The following is a 20,646-nucleotide window of genomic DNA, read 5'->3' as shown; positions in this document are numbered from 1 at the left end:
GATAAAAAACCTAGCTGTATTTTACCGCAACATTCATATCCGAAAGACGCTCCAGAATCTTATATATATATATATATATATATATATATATATATATATATATATATATATATATATATATATATATATATATATATAATAAACACTTTTCCCTACTTCAAAATAGTGAAAAACAATGTCTCTCACAGAACAAGTATGATGTTAGACGCATTTGCGTTAACTATGTTTTTTATTTGATATAATACAAAGTATTTAAATAAAAAAAATACGTTTTAAATGTACAATGATTTTACTAAAAAACTTAAAATAATTCATGATGTTGATGCAGTCATGTGAAAAGGGTCTATAAATGTGTGTGCTTTAAATGTTTTCTTTTCTATGGTTTATTTTCAAGTATTCTATAATATGAGGTGTTGTTATATTTATTACAGTTCTTAATTATTTATTTTTTTTACTGTGGGTAACAACTAACTAGTGGAGCAAGGCAAAAAAAATGCCTTGTTTAATTCGGGTAAATCTGCAAAGCTAAATTATAGTCAACACAATACACACACATGGTCATCTCAACAACAGCTTTATAAATACAACTTTGATGAATTGTATAATTGTACAGGACATGCATTAATCTGCAGACAGTTTACCATTTGAGGAAAAAAAAAGGAGACGTTTTGCTGTGAAATGACACACGTCTTTCATTTAGACATATTTTATGTATGCGTTTTGCTACACTTTGTTCACAGTGTGTGCGAGTGTATGAGTTCATTTTTGGCTTCACCCAATTGTTTGTGTGTGTGTGTAGTAAAATGCTTACAAAATTTATTCATCTGCTCCTCGCAAGTAACAGATATGTCACGGCGTGCCGTTCGTACAAACTGTCTAATAAAAAACTGCACAAAAGGATGTTTCAAAGGCTTCAAAACAGCTCTGAGGTAATAATGTGTGTGAAACCAGAACACATAACAGTCACTAGTCGCCATTCATTTGTATCATGACTAAAATAAAAATCAGATAACACTATCTATTTAACAGATAACATCTGATATCTGTTAAAAAAAACATTTAAAAAACTAGGAGACAAAGTATCTGCTATTTGAATAAGTGGTTTTTACCTTTTGCTCAGATTTATCATATCACCCAACTGCTGTTAAAAATGTTGACAGATACAAAATCAATGAATGGACCTCAAGAAAATAATGAACAGGCATCTGCATTTTCCAGTAAAAAACCCAAAATGCAGAAGATCTCAAAGACCTTCAAAACAAGCCAAATTTTGTCAAAACACTGTCTTGACGGACTCTGGTTTAATGACATTCATTAATTTTTTTAAGACAAGACAGTTCTCCCACAAAAAAAAAAACTGCTTCAGAAAAAGCTGTCCTATTTAAAATTGAAGATTTCTTTTTGTTTGCTGATTGTAGCCAATCAAGATCGAATTTTATAGTCATCCGTTTCCCTCGCTGAAGCAAAAACGCCAACGGTAGGGCGGAAAGGAACGATATTTTAAGGCATTTTTTCTTCAGACCAGCTTTATATACAAGGTTGTTTGTTTGCTTTTGTAAAAATTCATTAAGGTGACCATACTTAAAGTGCACTTAATGAATGGAGAACAAGCTGTCCTACTTCAATATGCTTCACTTTCACAAGTAACACGTAAGAGACGATGGGCTTGAAGTATGAGAAAACACCCAGGATGAACGAGTCTAAAGAGGTCTTTAGCTCCAAGTACACGTTCATTAATATTCAAGCCTAATTAAACAACTCTCTTTTTCCATCAAATGCCACGGTGTCTGCAGAAAAGTGTCTCTTAATCTAGTTCCTTAGAGAATGGCAAATAATTCAGACAGCATCGTCCCGTTTGACTGGACATGATACGAGAAATGGAAGGAAGATTTTGCAGTGGTTACCAGTTCCTAAATGTGAGACTGAACAGAAATGCATTTCCCAGCATGCTCTTGGTCGTATCGCTTGCAAAAGTTCACCGAGATGCTTCAGTGCGACCTTTATTGATTTGCTTCGAGTTTAAAAAATGACCTTCACGTTACCTTTACTAAGACAAAGGCGCATTTTTCAAAAGTAGAAGACAAGCCAAAAATTTCAGCAAGTTTATCGGTGCACTCGACCATTTTTTCTCTTTGTTAAAACATGCGTTATGCCTAACGCAATAAATAGCACTTCTAAATAAAGTTCATGTGGGATGAAGCCTCTATTCATATAAGTAGCCTGTATTATTCTGCATGAAGAGGCTATTTTGAGATCACGTGACCGGGTGAATGCTACCCAGCTGTTTCAGTAACACACGTGACTAGTTGAATAAATGAATCATGGCTAACTGTGAATAATGCTTTTCTACCATGGTATCAGTACCTGACCACTTTAGTGTGATGCTTCATCCAATCCACTAGGTGTCAGTCTGAGCTGAAGCGCTATAAAAAAATAAAATGATCAAATGCACCTTTAAACCTGCTGGCGGAAAAGATTTCTGTCTTTAACCCGGTTCTAACTGTTTTCGGACTCCTCTGTTTTTTCCATCACAGTGTTCTCAGGTCCAGCACATTCATAATTGAGGCGAAACACTCGGATTGGCCGCTCTTGACCTCGTCGTGGCTGAGTGACGGAGCAGAAAGGTCTCTCTACAGCACTATCACAGCGAAGGGCGCTCTCAGCAGAGGTCGGACACATAGTCAAAGTCCCGGAAGCTGTCCTGGTCCTTGCGCGAGAGCACCCGGGGTTCACGGGGCGGTGTGAGAGCCGGAGCTTCTGTTGTGAATTCCTCATCGAAGTTGCTGACGTCCTCTTTGTTCCCGATAGTCGGAAGGAAGGGAGGAGGGAGTTTACGGAGGAGAAGAGCCTCCCAGTCCATATTCTGAAAAGTCAAAGTACCAATTTATGCCGTCATTTCACAGGGGAAGCAAAAATGCAACAAATAGGGATGCACAGATATTGAAATGAAATAATATTGATAATAAATATTTCAATAATTTAATGAGACATTTAATGCTTTTTTTTTGTTTATAAAAATGAAGACAGAAAGATATTCCTGAAAGATATTGTAAAATGCAATTGTACTGCAAAATAAAATAAAAAAAATATTGACTTAACTGATAAAATTACACTAAATTATATCACAAATGCAGTCCTATTTATTTATTCAAAAATGTTATATTCGATATGTAATTAATTATTAGCTTTTCATCAACTGACGAACCCCCAACGATCCATAAATCCCCCTTTGTGAAATCATTATCAGATGTTGAGGACTACATTTTAAATTATTAGTTTTTCACATAAAATTGTATAAATTAGTGTTTATCAAACAGGCATGTGATGAGCAAAAGATAAGCCATATTGAACATATTGGTAGTGACAGAACTTGCAACTATAATTGGGAAACGCACCCTTGATCAGATTAATTCGTTATTATTAATTCGTAAAAACATACCATGCAAACAATAGTATGATATAAGCAGCACTACAACAAACAAAACCGATCACGGGTGTGTTAGATTTAGAAAATAAACAAGCTTTGAAAATAAAAGTCTGCTTAGGGCCCATCATCATTCACTAACTAATCGGATCTACGCGAATCACATGGGTTGTCCCTCAGAGGAAATCTGTATTTACACAGAAAAATCACATCCCTGAATCCCTAATTAAAGTAAAGATCTCTCTTACCCTGAAGAAAGGCTGTTTCTTTACATCCTCTGCGTCTTTCTCACTGGAACCCAGACGTCTTTCTGGGTTTCTCCTTAGCAACTGTTTAACATAATATGAAAATGTTTACAATCGCAGTTTATCCACACTTCATTTTTAAATCATAGGCATAAAATCGAGTCGGTAAAACATTTAGCGGGACATGTCTGCTGCACTAACTGAATATAAGAAATGCGGGCAGGCTCAGAATGATCGGTTTGACATATTTACCCTCCTCATGATGCCAATGGCCTCCGAGGAAAGAAACCGTGGATAACGAACTTCATCATTCACTATGCTGTCAAAAACCTCCTCTTCATCATCACCTGGAAACGGAGACTAGAAAAACGGTTTTGGATCAGACGCGTGCCAAAGCTGTCAGAGCGTTTCAAACATTTCAACTGAAAATGCTCAAATTCCTCACCTCTCCCACTAACATCTCGTATATAAGCACTCCGAGTCCCCACCAGTCCACGGCCCGTGTGTACGACGTGTCTGTTAAGACCTCTGGAGCCAGGAACTCGGGAGTCCCACAGAACGTACTGGTCCGGTCCCCGAAACCCATACCTGGGAAAAAGACGAAAACAGGTCTGACAAATGCTCCAGACTGTATCAAACACAGCCAAAAGTAAGTGAAGAAGAGAGAGAAGGAAGAGTCGTTACCTTCTTTACACAACCCAAAGTCTGCAATCTTCACGTAACCCTCTGTGTCAAGCAGCAAGTTGTCCAATTTAAGATCTCTGGTGGGAAAACACAAAAATATACTCAACATGTATTTGAAACGTCTTTAGATAAAGCCAGAGCGTGTACACAAAATGTTCACATACTCACCGGTACACAATCTTGTTATCGTGTAAAAACTGAAGCCCTAAAACTACACAAGCGGCATAGAACCTGAAACACACACAAACATGAATTAAAAAGCGTGACGTTTAAATTCTTCTATCCATAAACCCAAAAAACACATTAAAAATTCTTTAAACCAACTAATGAATCAAATGTTCATCTCTTAATGACTGTGCACCATACACTACTGTTTATGGCCAGTAAGAATTTTTCCATTTTTTTCTGCTTTTGCTTAAACCAAAAAAAATGCCTTGTCACACAATTTCCGAAACCTGACACTTTAAGACTAGAACCATACCAAAATGATCTGCAAGACAATACACTGTCAGCCTTTGACTTTTTAAATGCAAATGTTTGCAAAACCAACACACACTTGTCTACGTAGCACAAAAATTCTACAGGAATGAATGGCAAAGGTGTTTGTTTTTGAGATCTGAGTTTGTGCTATTTAAAATTTTGTGTGTGGAATTCTTGGGTTTGTGTATAAAGTTTTGGTGGGAAAAAGAGGCAAAGTTTTGAAAATGTGTAAGCAGTTGAAAAAATAAAATTAACTAGCACTTTTCTGTTTGGACAGTTTTTCCGATGTCACATAAAAAAACACTTATACCCCTGGTTTCACACACAAGACTTAAGCTTAGTCCTAGACTAAACTGTAAATCTGAGCTGTTTCAACTGATCTTAAATCATGTCAGTGCCATTGTTTTGTCTTAAGATGCACAACAGTAATGCTTTTTTTCTAAGGCATGTTTATAAAAAATGACTTAAATGTGCTAACTGACCAATCAAGAGCTTGATTGACAAGCGATCTGATCAATCAGAACACGTATATTAAACAGAGGCAATACAGTGATCTGTCACGATGCATTAAAGAGCCACAAATGATATTATAGATTGAATTTAGATTGAAAAATGAGCCCTGAGACCTTGTTTAATATCGGAAATAACCTGATCTGTCTTCACTTGTCATGTTTTATAAGCACCAAACTAGCGTATCAGATTTAAAATGATTATTTTTTGGTTTCTGATTCCAAAAACTGCAGCAAAACCTGACAAAACAGTTAACATACACAGCCCGGGGCTCGGTGAAGACGTCTGCGTGTATGTGCATCATCAGATCGCCGCCTGCCGTGTACTCCATGACAAAACACACATGTTCTGGGGTCTGGAAACACGCAAACAGGTTCACGAGGAAGGGGTGCTGCGTACTGTTCACCGTCTCGAAAATACGCTTCTCGCACATCAAACTAAGGGAGAAACAGAGAGAGAAACGAGAAAAATGTCATAAAATGAAAATAAAAACCGTTAAATACAGTCAAGAAAATAAAAAAAGTTATTTTGTTTACCTTTCTACTTCATCTCTGGCCACAATGTCTCCTTTCTTCAGCGCTTTAATGGCGTACATATTACCTGACTTCTTGTATTCCGCCAAAAGCACCTGACAAGACACGGATATGATGAAAAGTTCAGCGAGAAAGAGTCAGGAAGAAAGAAGTTACAGGATCTAAGAAATGATTGAAGGCCGGGGAGGATGAAGACTACCTTTCCAAAATGGCCTCTGCCAAGAACAGCTATTAGTCGGAAGTCCTGCAGGCTCAAAGGAGTCTTCTTCTGTTTGCTGCACACACACACACACACACACATGCTTAGAAAGCACTGTAAAGACTCAGATGTACCTGGGAATCTTCATATAGCGTGTTTGAGGCTACCTGCTCAGTGAATGTGTTCTGATTTGGCGTTCAGGTGTGGTGACGTCCGGGGCGGAGACTGGATCAGTGGCGGGTTGACGCTCCTGCGCCGAGAAGCAGAGAGAGGGGAGGGGTTAAATGGATGTGGGCGGGGATAAAGAGAAAGAGGAGGGGTTATAGAGAGTCTCTCACTGGAGTGCTTGTATCCGGCACATCTCGACGAATGTCCACCTTCATCGGCGAGTCATAGTCTAAACTCAACTTCTCCACTGATATCTCCCTGTAACACGCAAACGCATATATGAGAAACGCCAAACAAATTCACATTCCACTCATTTCAACATGAGCACAAAAAAGTCAAATAAAAGCAAATATATAATCATTCACCCTGTTGCCCTCACTGTCTGATAATTCATACTGTTGCTTTTAAGGAACTGTAAAATGAAAATAAGTACATTATTTTTTTTTATTATTATTTTATTTTATTATTATTATTTTACAAAACAACAAGGAAAATTACAATACTAATATTAATCTTCAAAGAATTTATTTAGAATTGGACAAATGTATATATATATTTTATTTTTTTATTATTTTTTATTATTATTACAGAATAACATTAGACATTCATAATAATATTGTACTGAATTGGGCAAATTTTCCTATTTTGCCTAATAATTATAATTATTATTACTACAGTATTATAAGTACTGTAAAATAAAAATACTTATTATTAAGACTGTTATTATTTTACTATTATTTTATAACAACAGTAACTACAATATTTATTTTTACATATTTATGAATAAACACGTATTTTGTCTGAATAATAATAATAACAATTATTCGTATTTTTATTACTATACTGTAGTTTAAACCTTTGCAAGTACTGTAAAATAAAAAAATATTATTATTATTAAAAACTAATATTACAACTAATATTATTTTTCAGAGCAACAATAAACTTATAATACTAATATTCATCCTAAAAGCATTTATTCTGGTGAACTGGACAAATGTTGTAAGATTGTGAAGGCACATGTAGTGTAATGTCTGTATGTGTATGTGTGTGTGTGTGTGTGTGTGATTTACCCTGTCTGTACTGTGTGTGCGTGAGGGCTGTAGGTTCCTGTGTTATTGACGGTTGGTATGGCATTCCTCAATAGCCTCACCCATGTGCCGATATCGACGTTCATCTGCCGAGCTCGCAAGAACGCTTTTCCTGCATGCAACCACAAACACACACACAGTTTGACCTCTGACCCCTAGATGGCGCTCAACACCATTCAAGTCTCACTTCATAGTGGCGAAATGACATTTAGCTCAATTTGGATAAACGAATCAAGAAATACTTGCATTTCTTGTAAAGAAAGAAAGCATTTATCTGTCTCTTACCCTGCTGTTTGGAGAAAACTTTCTTCTGTCGTTTTAGCCGCGGAGCTCTCTCGATCACGGGGTTGAAGAAAGTAACCTGAGGCAGACAGATGGTACACATATGTCACCCACATATTTTAATTCTATCCAGTTTAGCACATCTCTTTGGTTCGGCAGCATTTCTAAAGTAAACTAAACAAAGGATTGAGGCAGAATCTTTTTTTGGGTTGGGGAAAAAAAGCATATTTTTGAGTGCACGTGTGTGTGTACCTCCGCCAGCAGCAGTCCCTGCGGCTCCAGCTCCAGCTGCACTCTGTGTTTCTGGTTGTCCAGGAAATCCTCCAACTTGAGAAATTTCAGGGCACACAGAGATCGATAATCTCTCCAGTACACGGCGATCTCCATCTCTCTGGACTGCAATAATCACAATAATCAGCATCAGTATCAGAGACGGCGTTCAACACATTTCATTTAGACGTGTTTTTATAATACATTACATTTATTTATTTATTGATACATTTATACATGTTTACAATATATATCTATATAGCATTTATAAAATTTTTTTAAATAACTTTTGCTTTTATATTTTTATATGTTTACATATTAAGACAGTAATTTTGTTATGTGCTTTTGTCATTATTATTATTAGTTATATATTAGTGCTGTCAAATGATTAATCACAATTAAAGAAAAATAATAAGACAAAATATGTTTTGCTTATATATTAAATATTTATATATAATTTATATGAATATATGTAATACCCATAAATAGATAATAGATATACATATTTTCTAAATATATGCTGTGTATGTGTGTTAAATTAATTCATTTATTTACGTTTCATTTCAGTAAATTCATATTTATTTAATTCAGTTGTCAAGGTAACATTTCAGTTTTTTTTACATAAAATATTACATTTATATTCATAATTTTTATTTTAGCTTAATTTCAACTGCAGAAAACAACTTAACAGTTGCAGTAACAGTTTTACAACAAAATAGATTCAGCTTCAGTTAACTGTAACGCCGCCGACCAGAGAGTCAGCATTTCAGCTTTGCTTCATTTATTAAATAACAGATATTATGGCCGTTAATCTGCTTTTCCCCCCCAGATAAGAATAGCATGCCCTTGCTTGCGTAAGGTTAAAAGTTATTTGAGTTGTTCCGCAGTAAAGTCGCTAATGTTACACAGCCCACGGATTTTGATTTTGTAATTATAATTACAGCCTATTGCCTGGAGCTTAATTTAATGAAACAGACACTGAACTTCTAATCTGTGCAAATCTGCTATTAACTATTAACTCACTCGCTCCAGCTCTATAGTGAAGGTCTGATCCCAGCCCTGTTCTCCAACCATCTTCCAGGCTGTCTGACCCACGACTGTGTTATCCAGCTTCAGTACTGCGCTCACCTCAGCTGCACACACACACACACACACACACACAAAGAGGCATAATTACAAATGTATATTTTAGATCAAACAAAGGTCGATATTTTCAGATTTCTCCGACACTCTTTAAATGATTTCTGTGTCAGCAAGTGTGTTAAATACGTCAACCAATCACTCGCCAGCATGATAATGTGTTATAAGCTCAGATGCACTACTTCCTGCTCTGTTCAGTGCAAAGCTGGCACAACAGACTGAGTTATATCAAAACTCACACATCACCAAGGACTAATCGCACTCATCAATGCTACATCCTCCAAACACACACACAAGCACTCACAGGAGAGTTCGTCTGTTTTGGGGGGTGTTTTTCCGCTGACACTGCCGCTGCGACTGTACAGGCCTTTTCCACTCCGCATGAAGGAACGTCCTTCTCCCGGACTGTAACATGGCAATACTACCTGACTGCCGCGGGAACGTCCGGGCACCACCTCTAGCACACCCATACAGCCAAGCAAAGTGACCTGAAGAGTGCCTGCATACACACACACAAATAAAAACAGAAAAATAAGTACCTGATGACTGCTATTAAACTAAATAAAAAATGGTGGAAAGGGTGTCTTTGAATACCAGTGAGGGGCGAGGGTTTGGAGAGTGTGCTGTACTGGTTGTGCATGTAGGGGGCGCCGTGTCGAGAGCTGAACGCTGGCGAGGAGGCTAACACCAGCTCCTCTTTGATAACTGACGCTTTGGGATGATCCTCAGGAAGTTCTGCTAACCGCCGATCTAATGAATCTCTCAGCAGATCCAACCTCTGAGACGACTCGCTCAGACGACACTGAGCCTGAGGAAGACAGGAGGGATGAAGTATTAAAAGAGCGCAGGAGCATCAAAAGCACCTGTACAATTATTGCTGTTATTATTTATTGACTGGAATCCAGCATTTTAATTAATTAAGATGTAACTGAAAGCTGTTGTTTATGTATAATATAATGATAAAATGGGGCCTTTAAGATTTTAAGAATTTATTCATATTTAATTTGATGTTATAGAATTTAGAATTTATTAGATCAGAATTAGAATTTATTTGATATATACAAAAAGAGAAATTTTAGATCTTTCAGAAATTATTCTAATATGCTGATTTGCTGAAGAAATGTTGCTTCTTGTTATCAATAGTAAAATCAGTCTTGATGTTTAATTTTCTTTTTTTTTTAGAATTCTTTGATGATTAAAACAGTCAGAAAAACAGTATTTCTCTAAAAGAGAATTGACTGTATTAACTGTCACTTTTGATCAATTTAACGCATCCTTGCTAAGTAAAATTATTTCTAAGCTCTTAAAAAAATATGATATAATAATACTGTATACTGGGCTCAAATGGACTTTATTTTTTTTTTTTTATATTTTATTTATTTGTATAAATATATTAAGCACTTATTTGATATATGCAAAAGAGAGGAAAAACTGCAATATTGTGAAAGATTTACTTTTTTTTATTCATGTGACCACATACTTACTCCACATGATCCTTCAGAAATCATTCTAATATGCTGATTTTCTCAAGAAAATGGATTATTATTATCAATAGTGAAATCACTTGCATGCTTTACAATTTTTTTACAATCTTTACTGTCACTTTTGTTTAACTGAATGCATCCTTGCTCAACAAAAGTGTTCATTTTATATATATAAAAAAAAAAACCTGACCAATCCCAAACAATACGACTATAATAAATAATATTAATACAATACCTCTGACATGGCCTTCTTGTCCTGTACTTTACTGGCTCCAAGAAGTCTAAGGACATTTTTTGCTCCCTCAGCGACGGCGTGCTCTACACGGTAATGGTGTCTGAGCTCCTCGATCCGTAGCTCCATACCACACGGATCAGGCTTTCCTGAAGAGACACACACACAAACAGACATACCAGGCTATCAATATCACTCCCTCTGTGAATTGCACAATCTATTAGCCTCTATGGGTCAGAGCCATTTCAGCTCTCATAATTAAAAAGCAAGGAAGAACATCATTTCAAGGTGAATCAACACAATACAGAATTGAAACGGCAAGCCGTACCATCTCTTTTAAATGAAAATAAAATGTATATATAAAGTACAAAAATGTCAAGCTGTTTAAAATGTTTCAAATAGATGTCATGTCATTGCTTGAAATGTCAAGTATCCATTAACCATAATGAAATTGAACTGAATGTGAACCTCGTTACAGACAGCAAGTCTAAGATGCAATAAATGGTACATGAGGTCATGTGCATCTATCAGACTTTAAAGAGGATGAAGGATGATTTCGGATCAGGACAGTGAGTTTTCATATAGTAATTACTACACTTATGCAAACTGGGAGAGATGATTTGTAGATCAGCCGAGGTCTAACATGCTGCCAGCTACAGACTTTTAGAAATAAGAGGATTATTAAGGATTATAAACTAAAAGATTAAGATGCTGTGGTGTTATATTATTCTGTCATATCATCAAAAACATTGACATGCATTTCTGGGTTTTATATAAACATTTATTTTCATCTGTTTGGTTCCGTCTGAAATACAAGCGGTTCAAAGCATTCCAGTCAATAAACTAAAAGCTCCTGAGTGCAGGGAATATTGTGGTTGTTTAAAAACTTTCTCTCAATGTCCTAACATAATTGAGACTGCGGGCTGTTTACTATTTCCAGATTTTCGTGTATTTTTAATCTAGCTGAGACTAGAAGACCGTGTGCTTGAGTTAGGACTGTCCCAGTAAAATCATTTATTGATACAGCACAAAAAGCGTGACAAAAGAGAGTCGGAGGGAAAATATCAGTTGAATGATATATGATATTAGGACTTATAAAGAGGAATAATGAGACATGAAAATATTGAAGGATCGGCTGCAGAGGTTTTGTGTCCTAATAAGGCATGAAGCCCAATGCTGTGACATAATTTCAGAGACACACTCTTGGGGAGTGCGTGTGTGTACATGCACACATTCAAGGTGTGTGTGTGTGTGTGTGTGTGTGTGTGTGAATGTGTGTGTGTTTATACAGGAGTATTAAAGAATGTGTGTTAGCTAAAGCTGCCTGTAACATTTTTGTTTAATATGATACTATACGGCCTCTGGTCTATCTGAATGTTATTGTAAGCTATCATTAAAAATATGTAAAATGTGAAAGCATGTAAATTAGTTGTGTTGTGCTTTGCTTATTATTGTAATGAATAATTATGAATAAATATATTTTATTATGTTTGTACTGCAAAACAAAAACATAAACAAGATACTATATATATATATATATATATATATATATATATATATATATATATATATATATATATATATATAATAACAATGCAAGAAAATATATTACTGTTATAAATTAACTATATATATCAAACTTTATACTGTATGTGTGTGTGTGTGTGTGTGTGTGTGTGTGTGTGTGTGTGTGTGTGCGCCGAAAATTTTCCCTCTTGTGACGCCATGCTCTGCTCATGTGCTCCGATAATAACGATTTGTGGGATTATACATTATTTGGACAATTAGTTTTATAAAAATGTTATTTCTGATTCTGTTGCATGGAAATGAATAATAAGATGTAATGTTAAGGTAACACTTTACAATAAGGTTCCGTTATTGAACAACCAATAAACAATACATTTATTACAGTATTTATTAATAGAAGTCTTAATGTTAGTTAATGATAATATCATTATATGAATGAATCAACTATTATTCATTCTCAGTTCATGCTAACTATAGTATCCCTATTAAGTCTTACCACTATTAATATAAATTCTGTCCTTTTTGGTTACTTTCAGTGAATGTGTGGTTATTTTATAGCTTGCGTTTTTTTAATTCAGTATCATTAAAATTGTGTTAAATTAAAATGTCTTACTAAATTACTTTTAAAATTATTTAATAAAATAATAAATAACCCTTACAAAGCATTTTCGTTTTTGATTTTCAACCAATTGCATCCAGAATTTAAATTTCAGTGCAAAACACAAAATACACATGAAAATGAACCACTTAATGTTTTTGTTTTGTGTTTATTTATTTATTTAATTTTTATTTTTTCTGTAAACAATGCTTGTGTGTGTGTCTGAGTGTGTGTTAAGCATAAGGGGATGGAAGAACTAAAGTGGAAACTGACCGTCATCAGTTACCTGACCCTGTGTGTGTGTGTCTATGTGTGTCTGATTCTCTCCAAGCCAAACAGGGTCATAACACATACATTTATTGATCTGTATGACATGATCTGTGTGTGTGTGTGTGCGCAGGCTCTTCTCCAGACTGAAACACACTGCACACTCCACACCCTGAAAACACATATCAGGCGTCTTCTGGGATTCAGGTGGTTATTGATCTGTTTAGTTCTTTCCTCATCTCTGAAATCAGACTCTAAAAGCAACGATGCAGTATCACACACACACACAGACTCTTAAGCCATACCTTGTATGTCATCGTTGTGTTCGTAGGCCTGCACTGCTTTCCGGATCTGCATGCGAATGATGTCAATCTTTGTCTTGCTGTCCTGGAGCATCTGCTGAGCTGTCTGCAACATCTTCTTATCCTAAAAACCCATACAAACACACACCACTGTAGTTGGTAAACAGTGCAGAAACATCCATTGACACACTGAAATCTAGCGAGCATATATAAGAGTTTACAACAGTACACACAAATATCTGACAAAATATGTAATCATTTGTCATTTGTAATCACACTGAACTACTTTAATTTTCACTTTGACTATTGAATGACATTTTCTCAAAACATAAGACTGTCTTGTCTCATCTAGCATCTACCCAGAAGTGAATTCTGGGATTGCCTTCACCATAAATATGCAATGCCGCCTTTGATTTTGAAAGCAGCATAATTGAGTTGACTGCATTTACAGAGAGCGGGCCAATGATGCCTCTGTATTTTCAACAAAGATGAGCTAAACTGTCAGTGAAGACTTGCACTGTTATAAACAAATCATATTTCCAATTCATATTTATCTCCTGAATAAATATATTATGGTTTCCACAAGAAATTAAGGACTGATGATAATAAGAAACAATAGTATTATTTTTTGCTGTATTTATCATCATATAAACCCCCCAAAAAATCTTATCAACCCTGATCGCAAAACTTGGAAGAGAGCCTACGTGTCTGCATGTGTATACCTTAGTGGAGCCGTTGGCATAGATGGGGATCATATTTTCGGCCCCCTGTTTGACTTTGAGTTCGATGTTTAACTGCCTTTCCAGGGCAGCGACTCTCTCCTTATGCGCAGAAGACCGGCTCTCTGCCCCCGGAGACTGAGGAGCATCATCTAGGCATATAAGAAGGATTTAAGAACGGGACTTGCGACGTGTAAAATCAGGGTTTTTGATATATAAACATGAATTAATAATATTTTCGGGCATCTATAATTAATGTTTTTAAACATATGTGTTTTTGTTGCATTTAAGTATTTATGAGTATTTGAATTATGCATGTGCGCCCACTCAAAATCAAAACATGGATTATTGTTCATTCACGATATCACAGTCATCCCCACTCACGCCCAGCAGTCATTCTCCACTCACCACGCGAATCGTCCGTCCCTTTGACGACGATATGAGCGTCCAGCTCCTGTAGCTGAGCGTGGAGGGAGTCCAGGCGTCGATTGGAGCTCCGCAGCTGACTCTCCACCTGCTGAGCATTTCGTTTATCTGTAGTGACTCTGCGGAGATTCTCAGCTCCCTCTTTAATCTTCAGCTCCTTCCGGATTTCCCTACGGATGCGCTCTCGCTGTTCGTCCAATCGCTGCTGAACGCTGGAGTCAGAGAAATCGGAGCTGTGGTCCAAGCCTAGCTGCTCTAGTACTGACAACCCACCAGGGTCACTCTGCAAAACAGCAAGATGAAGTTTAAAGATGAAGCACTCCCGGCCTCAACTGAAGATCAAAGTCAGAATCAGCTTCAGACATCTTGGGATTTTAGTGATTCACTAAATGCATTCCATTGAGATCACTTCCTCAGCATCTTTAGTCTGACAACAACTTTTAAATGTTGGCAAGAAGTCTCATCCACATTGTGGGCAAGACGTGTGCAAAGGAAAAGACCATCAGTTTTCTTGGTTTGAGATGCTGTTGGGTGAATTTTACATAAATAATATTCGATAATATTCAATATAAAATATTATAGAATAAATTGTTTACCTAACACTTAATATTACAATTTATTGTAGTGTCAGATTATGCAAACTATCCCTTTCCACCAATCGGCCTACTTCTTGTCCCTTTAAACAACTTTGTTTCAGGCTGGACTGATATTTTACGCCTGGGTTTTATGAAGAAATAAAATTAGGAAAAAATAAATTCAATATACACCAGCCACTTTCTCTTTAACAAAATACTAAATCTTGAGAATATCCCTTAAATATCTCCCAGAAACTGTAAAGAATACACTTAGGACCTATGGGCCAAATCACACTAAAAGCATGATAAGAACAAACTGAAAAGTCACTCTACTTGAAGTTACTCACATTAGACTTGCACAGACTGAAACCAACTAACCACAAATTAATGGTAGATTCCAGACATTTGGGGTCATTTTCCCTATTGTTTTCCATCCTGCTAGTCATGACTTCCATGTTAAGATACTATTCGCCGCTCGAAAGATACCCCTGGCTGCCAGAAGCAAGAGAATGAGAGAAATACCCTTTTTTTAAGTGAAGATGTTTCAATTTGTGAATTTAGAGAGATGTGATATAAACACTTAGACAAAGAGGCTTTTTGAAAGCAACCACTATTGATTACACACGAATGCAAACGGTCTGAAGAAGTTTACTTTGACAATAAAAAAGGGTGGATCTTTTACGAAGAAGTGACAGTTAAACTCTTATGTAAAAATGAACCGCTTGCCAAAACTTCAAAAGAACACTGGAGATTTAGTTAGACACTAAACCACTTCATAAAACCTCAAACAAATGTTTTACAGGTTATACATGTTTCCACACTAGTTACACCCACTAAACATCAAGAAGAGTCAGCCAAAACATATTTTCACGATTACGCAATTTTTAATATTGTTTTACCATCTACCAGCCATAATTTGTAAAACTGAATACAAAAGAGACAATAATCTCCAATAGATCTTCTGTAGCAACTCAAATACCGTACCAAACGCATCCAGCTGGCAAAAAATACCCCTTTTCATCTGTTGAAATAAGTTTGACTGTCCTGTCAATCACAAAATCACCTGTATTTCCAGATATTCCCAGTGCTCCCATTCACCAGACCAACACATTCTCCTCTCTCCGGCAATAAAACCAATATCCAGTAGCATAGAAACAGAGAGACAAGAGGGAGACGGAGGAAAAGAGAGCGAAATAGATGAGGCAAAGGAAAGCTGTGGTCGAGGGGTCGCCCTCCCTGTGCAGGATATCCGGTTAAACCTCTGCACGCTGTCTTCCTGTTTTCTGCGAGGCTTTACTAGATGACACCCGTATGGGGAATAAGGCTATTGTTTCCACTGACGTGCATTTTTTCACCGTCAAGTAATAATACCCGTGTTTCAATAGCAATTATCGTATTTATCTATGCAAGAGATGTTCATTTATCAGTTCCTGAAAACTGCTAAAGTACTTAATGTGCCTTCATTCAGTGTGACAGAAGACCTCTAAGAAACTAAGGCAGGAAGGACCTTCATAAACAATCGAGGGGAACATGGAGAAAAGCATTAGTACATGTGTGTGAGAGGGGGAGATAGCGATGTAACCAAGATAAACTCAGTCGTGGGGGTGGGGGAAGGAAGCCCTCATTCTCACCAAGGCTGCATTTATATGGTCAAAATACGGTAATACTGTGAAATATTTTTATGATTTAAAATAACTGCTCTTTTTAAATATATTTTAGTGTAATTTATTCCCAAGCTGAATTTACTTCAGTCTTCAATGTCACACGATCCTTCAGAAATCATTCTAATGCACTGATTTAATGCTCACAAAACATTTCTTATTACCAGAGAACTTCTGAATGGTATACATATCATTTAACTTTACATATAATGATTAGATATATATATATATATATATATATATATATATATATATACCTGAGGATTTTGTCCACAAGTGTAGAAACAAAACTTTGACCTTTTGCATTATATAAATGTGTTGTATTATGTATGTAAATATATCCATAGAGCTTTCAGATGAAAGGAAGTTATTAACAAGTTAGAGCAAACAAAAAAAGAGAGCAATAAAGCCATGAGAGTGAATCGAAAAAGAGAATTTCTGTGCGCAAACTCAAAGATGGAGAGGATCACAAATATATGAAGTAAAAGCAAATGCATACAAAAATATTTTAATGTTATCACTTGCTTGGTGTGTATTGGCATTAAAACACTTTTGGTTTTGTCTTAAGTGAATGCAATCAGTTTGTAAACAGAAAATAGGATGCTACTGTTAAATAGACTTGCCTGCAACATAAAGCACTGTTTTTTTATTTATATATTTGTTCTGTAGTACATATTTATTTGTTCTATAGCTTGCCTTTGTTTGGACTTTACTTGCATTCAATAAGCTTTTAAGTTATATTAACTAGGTTTAGTTTATATTGCTTAGTAACTTAAAATAGTAAAATAGTAAAAACCAACATGGAAATGAAGTTTGTGGATCATGATCACGTTTATAAAGAAGAATAATAATATTTTTGCTATATATCAATATATCACACAAGCTGTAAGACATCAACCTTGTTAGCTATTGTGAAACTGAAACAAACAGGTCACATTTGCCCACATTAAGCCAACAGATGCAAATTTGAATTTCAATAAAGTTTTAATCCTCTAAACATCTTTTTTTCACAGCAGACACCCTGAGGATTAACAGACCCTGTGATCAAACTGCTATCTGATAAAAGCAAATTAACACGGAGAGCCCGAGGCTGATGCAGATAATTGCAAAAACACCATTTCAACAGCAGAGAGCAGAGATTTAGTCTCAGATAAGCTAGCTCACAATGACTAGACTGCGGCAGTAAAGTTTACCTCGCACAAAAACACATGAGTCATTTACAGTAACAGAAGCGTGAGTGAGAAAGATTTCTGACTCACTGGCATCAAAATAGCCCTTTACTACAGGACCATCTCACATGTACATATCAATTATAAAATGTAATTTATTCTTGTGAAGCAAAGCTGAATTACTTCAGCCTTCAGTTTCACAAGATCCTTCAGAAATCCTTCTAATATGCTGATTTGCTGCTCAGAAAACATTTATTGTTTTTAGATTATTTATTGTAAAACTATCGGTGTCTTTACTGTCACTTTAATTCTACTTAATTCATCCTTATTAAAAAAAAATGTATCTGCGTTCTGGGGCTTTTCTCAAATTTTACAGAAAAAAATCTTATCTAAAATCTCATATTTGCTGATTGTATACCTAATTGTGGAAGCTATTTTTTTCATTTCTTTCTTTCTTCTCTAACACTCACTGAAAACGAATATTTAGAAAGCACCAAATGCCATAATAATGCAACATTTTTTCTTTAGCAAATCTCAATATGAAGATGCTAAGATGCTTAAATGCACTTCTTATAGGATTTAAAATATGAGTAAATTTCTTTGTGAGAAAAAAAGTACAGAATTTTAATCTCTCCCATTTGTCAGGAAATGCATTATCGTTTTGTCCTGAATATGGTACGCATGTGTCCTGAATATGTGTCTGAAGATGGACATAGTGTATTTCAACGACCGTGAGGAAAAAATTTAATCACACCTGGACTAAAACCAATTCATATTTACAGCTTAAAAGTCCTGGCACTGCCCGTATACCAATAACAACTCTAAAACCTCTTCTGTGGGACTCTTTCTGTGACATGTCATGAGAGCTAATTGCTGTGGTTACAGTGATACAGTTTCAGCGACAATGGTTTAAGAGTACAACCACAGCATCCTTTGACCATTCCACTCGAATGCAAGTCATCAGATCTCTACTGAGACAACGTCTAAAGCCAGTTTGACCCGGCAGCTCTCATGCATCAGCTCTCACAAAACACTAGAAAATACCTACAAGAGAGCAAGACAGGATGTGAAGACAGAGGAAGAGCATAAACAATGACAAAAAAGCACAAGGGAGAGTCAGAAGAGGAAGAAGGGGATGAGAGGAAATGACGTGATGCGACTCATACAAAGATATCAAATGTTGGGGGAAGGACGGCGGACCCGGCCCACAAAAGAAAACGAATTTCAGTCCGCACAAGAATAGTTTAACTAATAGAAGAACAAAAAAAAGAAAGAGAGGGAACTAGACAGGGGCAGCTCTTAAAAACAGCTGTAACTTAACATTGTTTATAAAACATTGTAATTATAAAGTTTATTCATATTTTGCAATGCTATACTAAAATGAAGTGGGTATGAATGTTATTTTGCGCTTTTTATTTTAAATGATTCACAGTGGCATGTAAAAATCATTAATCATAATTTTTTATTACAAATAATATGTATTTATACAACAGTAATAACATAATGAATAACACAATATAGTCACGCTCTATTTCTTTAATAAAATTGTTCTTTGTATTTTAAGAGCAAACTGACATTTAATATTGCACTACTGCCTTTGTATCAACATATTAAAAAAATAAAAATGGAAATAATTTTTACATTAAATTTAAAAAAATGCTATAATTATGAGCTGTATTAATATTAAGCGATTTGATGTAATATATGTTATTTTATATTTAGTTTTTTATTTAAAATGATTTAAAGCAACATATAAATATATAACAATTTTATATTTAAAATGGTTTAATTTTAATAAAATATTAAAACAAATAACAGCTGTTTATTTCAAAATAAAATACATCTATAATAGATTATAGACACAACACATCTAATTTATTTATACACAAAAATTTGCATTCTTGCGCAACACTTTCACAGTACTGCAGCTATAGTACACTGAACATGAACTCAGTTAAAGTTATCTGCATTCTATAGTTGATTCTACAACTTTATTCTAGAGACTTCTTTACATAAGTACTCAGGATTTGGGGTGTCTTTAGCAGGCCTACCCCTTGTGCAGCTGAAGTGTCTGGAAGGGTGATGTTGTTGTCGTCGTTGAGCTGCTCTGGGAGGGATGTATGTCTTCCCTCCTCGTTGGCCATGTCACACCCTCTATCTCCCTGCGTCTGCCCACTCGGCCGCGATAAAGACTGCTAATAAAATATCCCACTGGAGCGGCGGTCAGTCCACCCCACCCCCCCCTGCCGAGACCCTCTTTATCAAACCCACTTCACAACAGAGACAGCTTCTCCCTCGACTAAAGAAAGGCGAAAAACGGAAGCTGTGTGGGGGTGAGCTGCAGGAAGGAGGAGAAAAAAAGCAAAGCGACAGATTAAGACACTGAGAGAAAGTGTGACTAAGCTCCACCCCTAAGCTACACGAGCAAGTCGCTCTAAACTCTTTCCAGTCATGTGTGTTGCATTTCGTGTAGTCTACAGAAAAACAGATGCGAGACGCCATGCGAAGATCACTTTCGTCATCTCAAACACAACGCAAAAAGTATGTCACTGACAGTAACTGAACGGGGACACAGATTTTAGCATAAATGTGAACTAAGACACTTTTTACTGAATACCAAGAATAAAATAAGTACGAAGTTCAAAAACCGGAAAATGAATTGC

The 20,646-nt window shown here is 35.9% G+C and overlaps 1 protein-coding gene across 3 annotated transcripts in view; it reads right to left on the bottom strand.

Moving 5' to 3' along the window:
* Positions 1–558: 558 nt before the first annotated feature.
* Positions 559–20,646, bottom strand: part of pkn1a (protein kinase N1a) — a 31,834-nt gene continuing 11,746 nt past the window's right edge. The window contains exons 2-23 of one of the 3 annotated variants that reach the window (XM_043244208.1): positions 20,035–20,321; positions 14,561–14,861; positions 14,156–14,304; positions 13,437–13,557; positions 10,743–10,888; positions 9,618–9,831; positions 9,328–9,522; positions 8,907–9,016; positions 7,866–8,009; positions 7,617–7,692; positions 7,314–7,443; positions 6,414–6,501; positions 6,243–6,325; positions 6,076–6,151; positions 5,880–5,971; positions 5,604–5,780; positions 4,522–4,584; positions 4,354–4,430; positions 4,115–4,257; positions 3,922–4,029; positions 3,673–3,753; positions 559–2,863 (exon numbers count right to left, since the gene is read on the bottom strand). In XM_043244208.1, the coding sequence (XP_043100143.1) occupies positions 2,660–2,863; positions 3,673–3,753; positions 3,922–4,029; positions 4,115–4,257; positions 4,354–4,430; positions 4,522–4,584; positions 5,604–5,780; positions 5,880–5,971; positions 6,076–6,151; positions 6,243–6,325; positions 6,414–6,501; positions 7,314–7,443; positions 7,617–7,692; positions 7,866–8,009; positions 8,907–9,016; positions 9,328–9,522; positions 9,618–9,831; positions 10,743–10,888; positions 13,437–13,557; positions 14,156–14,304; positions 14,561–14,861; positions 20,035–20,127 (2,871 nt within the window). In that variant the 5' untranslated portion in view covers positions 20,128–20,321 and the 3' untranslated portion in view covers positions 559–2,659. Of the gene's footprint in view, positions 2,864–3,672; positions 3,754–3,921; positions 4,030–4,114; positions 4,258–4,353; positions 4,431–4,521; positions 4,585–5,603; positions 5,781–5,879; positions 5,972–6,075; positions 6,152–6,242; positions 6,326–6,413; positions 6,502–7,313; positions 7,444–7,616; positions 7,693–7,865; positions 8,010–8,906; positions 9,017–9,327; positions 9,523–9,617; positions 9,832–10,742; positions 10,889–13,436; positions 13,558–14,155; positions 14,305–14,560; positions 14,862–16,216; positions 16,367–20,034; positions 20,322–20,646 lie in introns of those variants that run through there. The other 2 variants (XM_043244217.1, XM_043244226.1) reach the window with 2 other exon arrangements.

This window comes from Puntigrus tetrazona, chromosome 1 (genome assembly GCF_018831695.1).
Source record: "Puntigrus tetrazona isolate hp1 chromosome 1, ASM1883169v1, whole genome shotgun sequence".
NCBI classification, from domain to species: domain Eukaryota; kingdom Metazoa; phylum Chordata; class Actinopteri; order Cypriniformes; family Cyprinidae; genus Puntigrus; species Puntigrus tetrazona.
The sequence above is the reverse complement of the archived record's forward strand: the minus strand, read 5'-3'. Positions and strand labels throughout refer to the sequence as shown.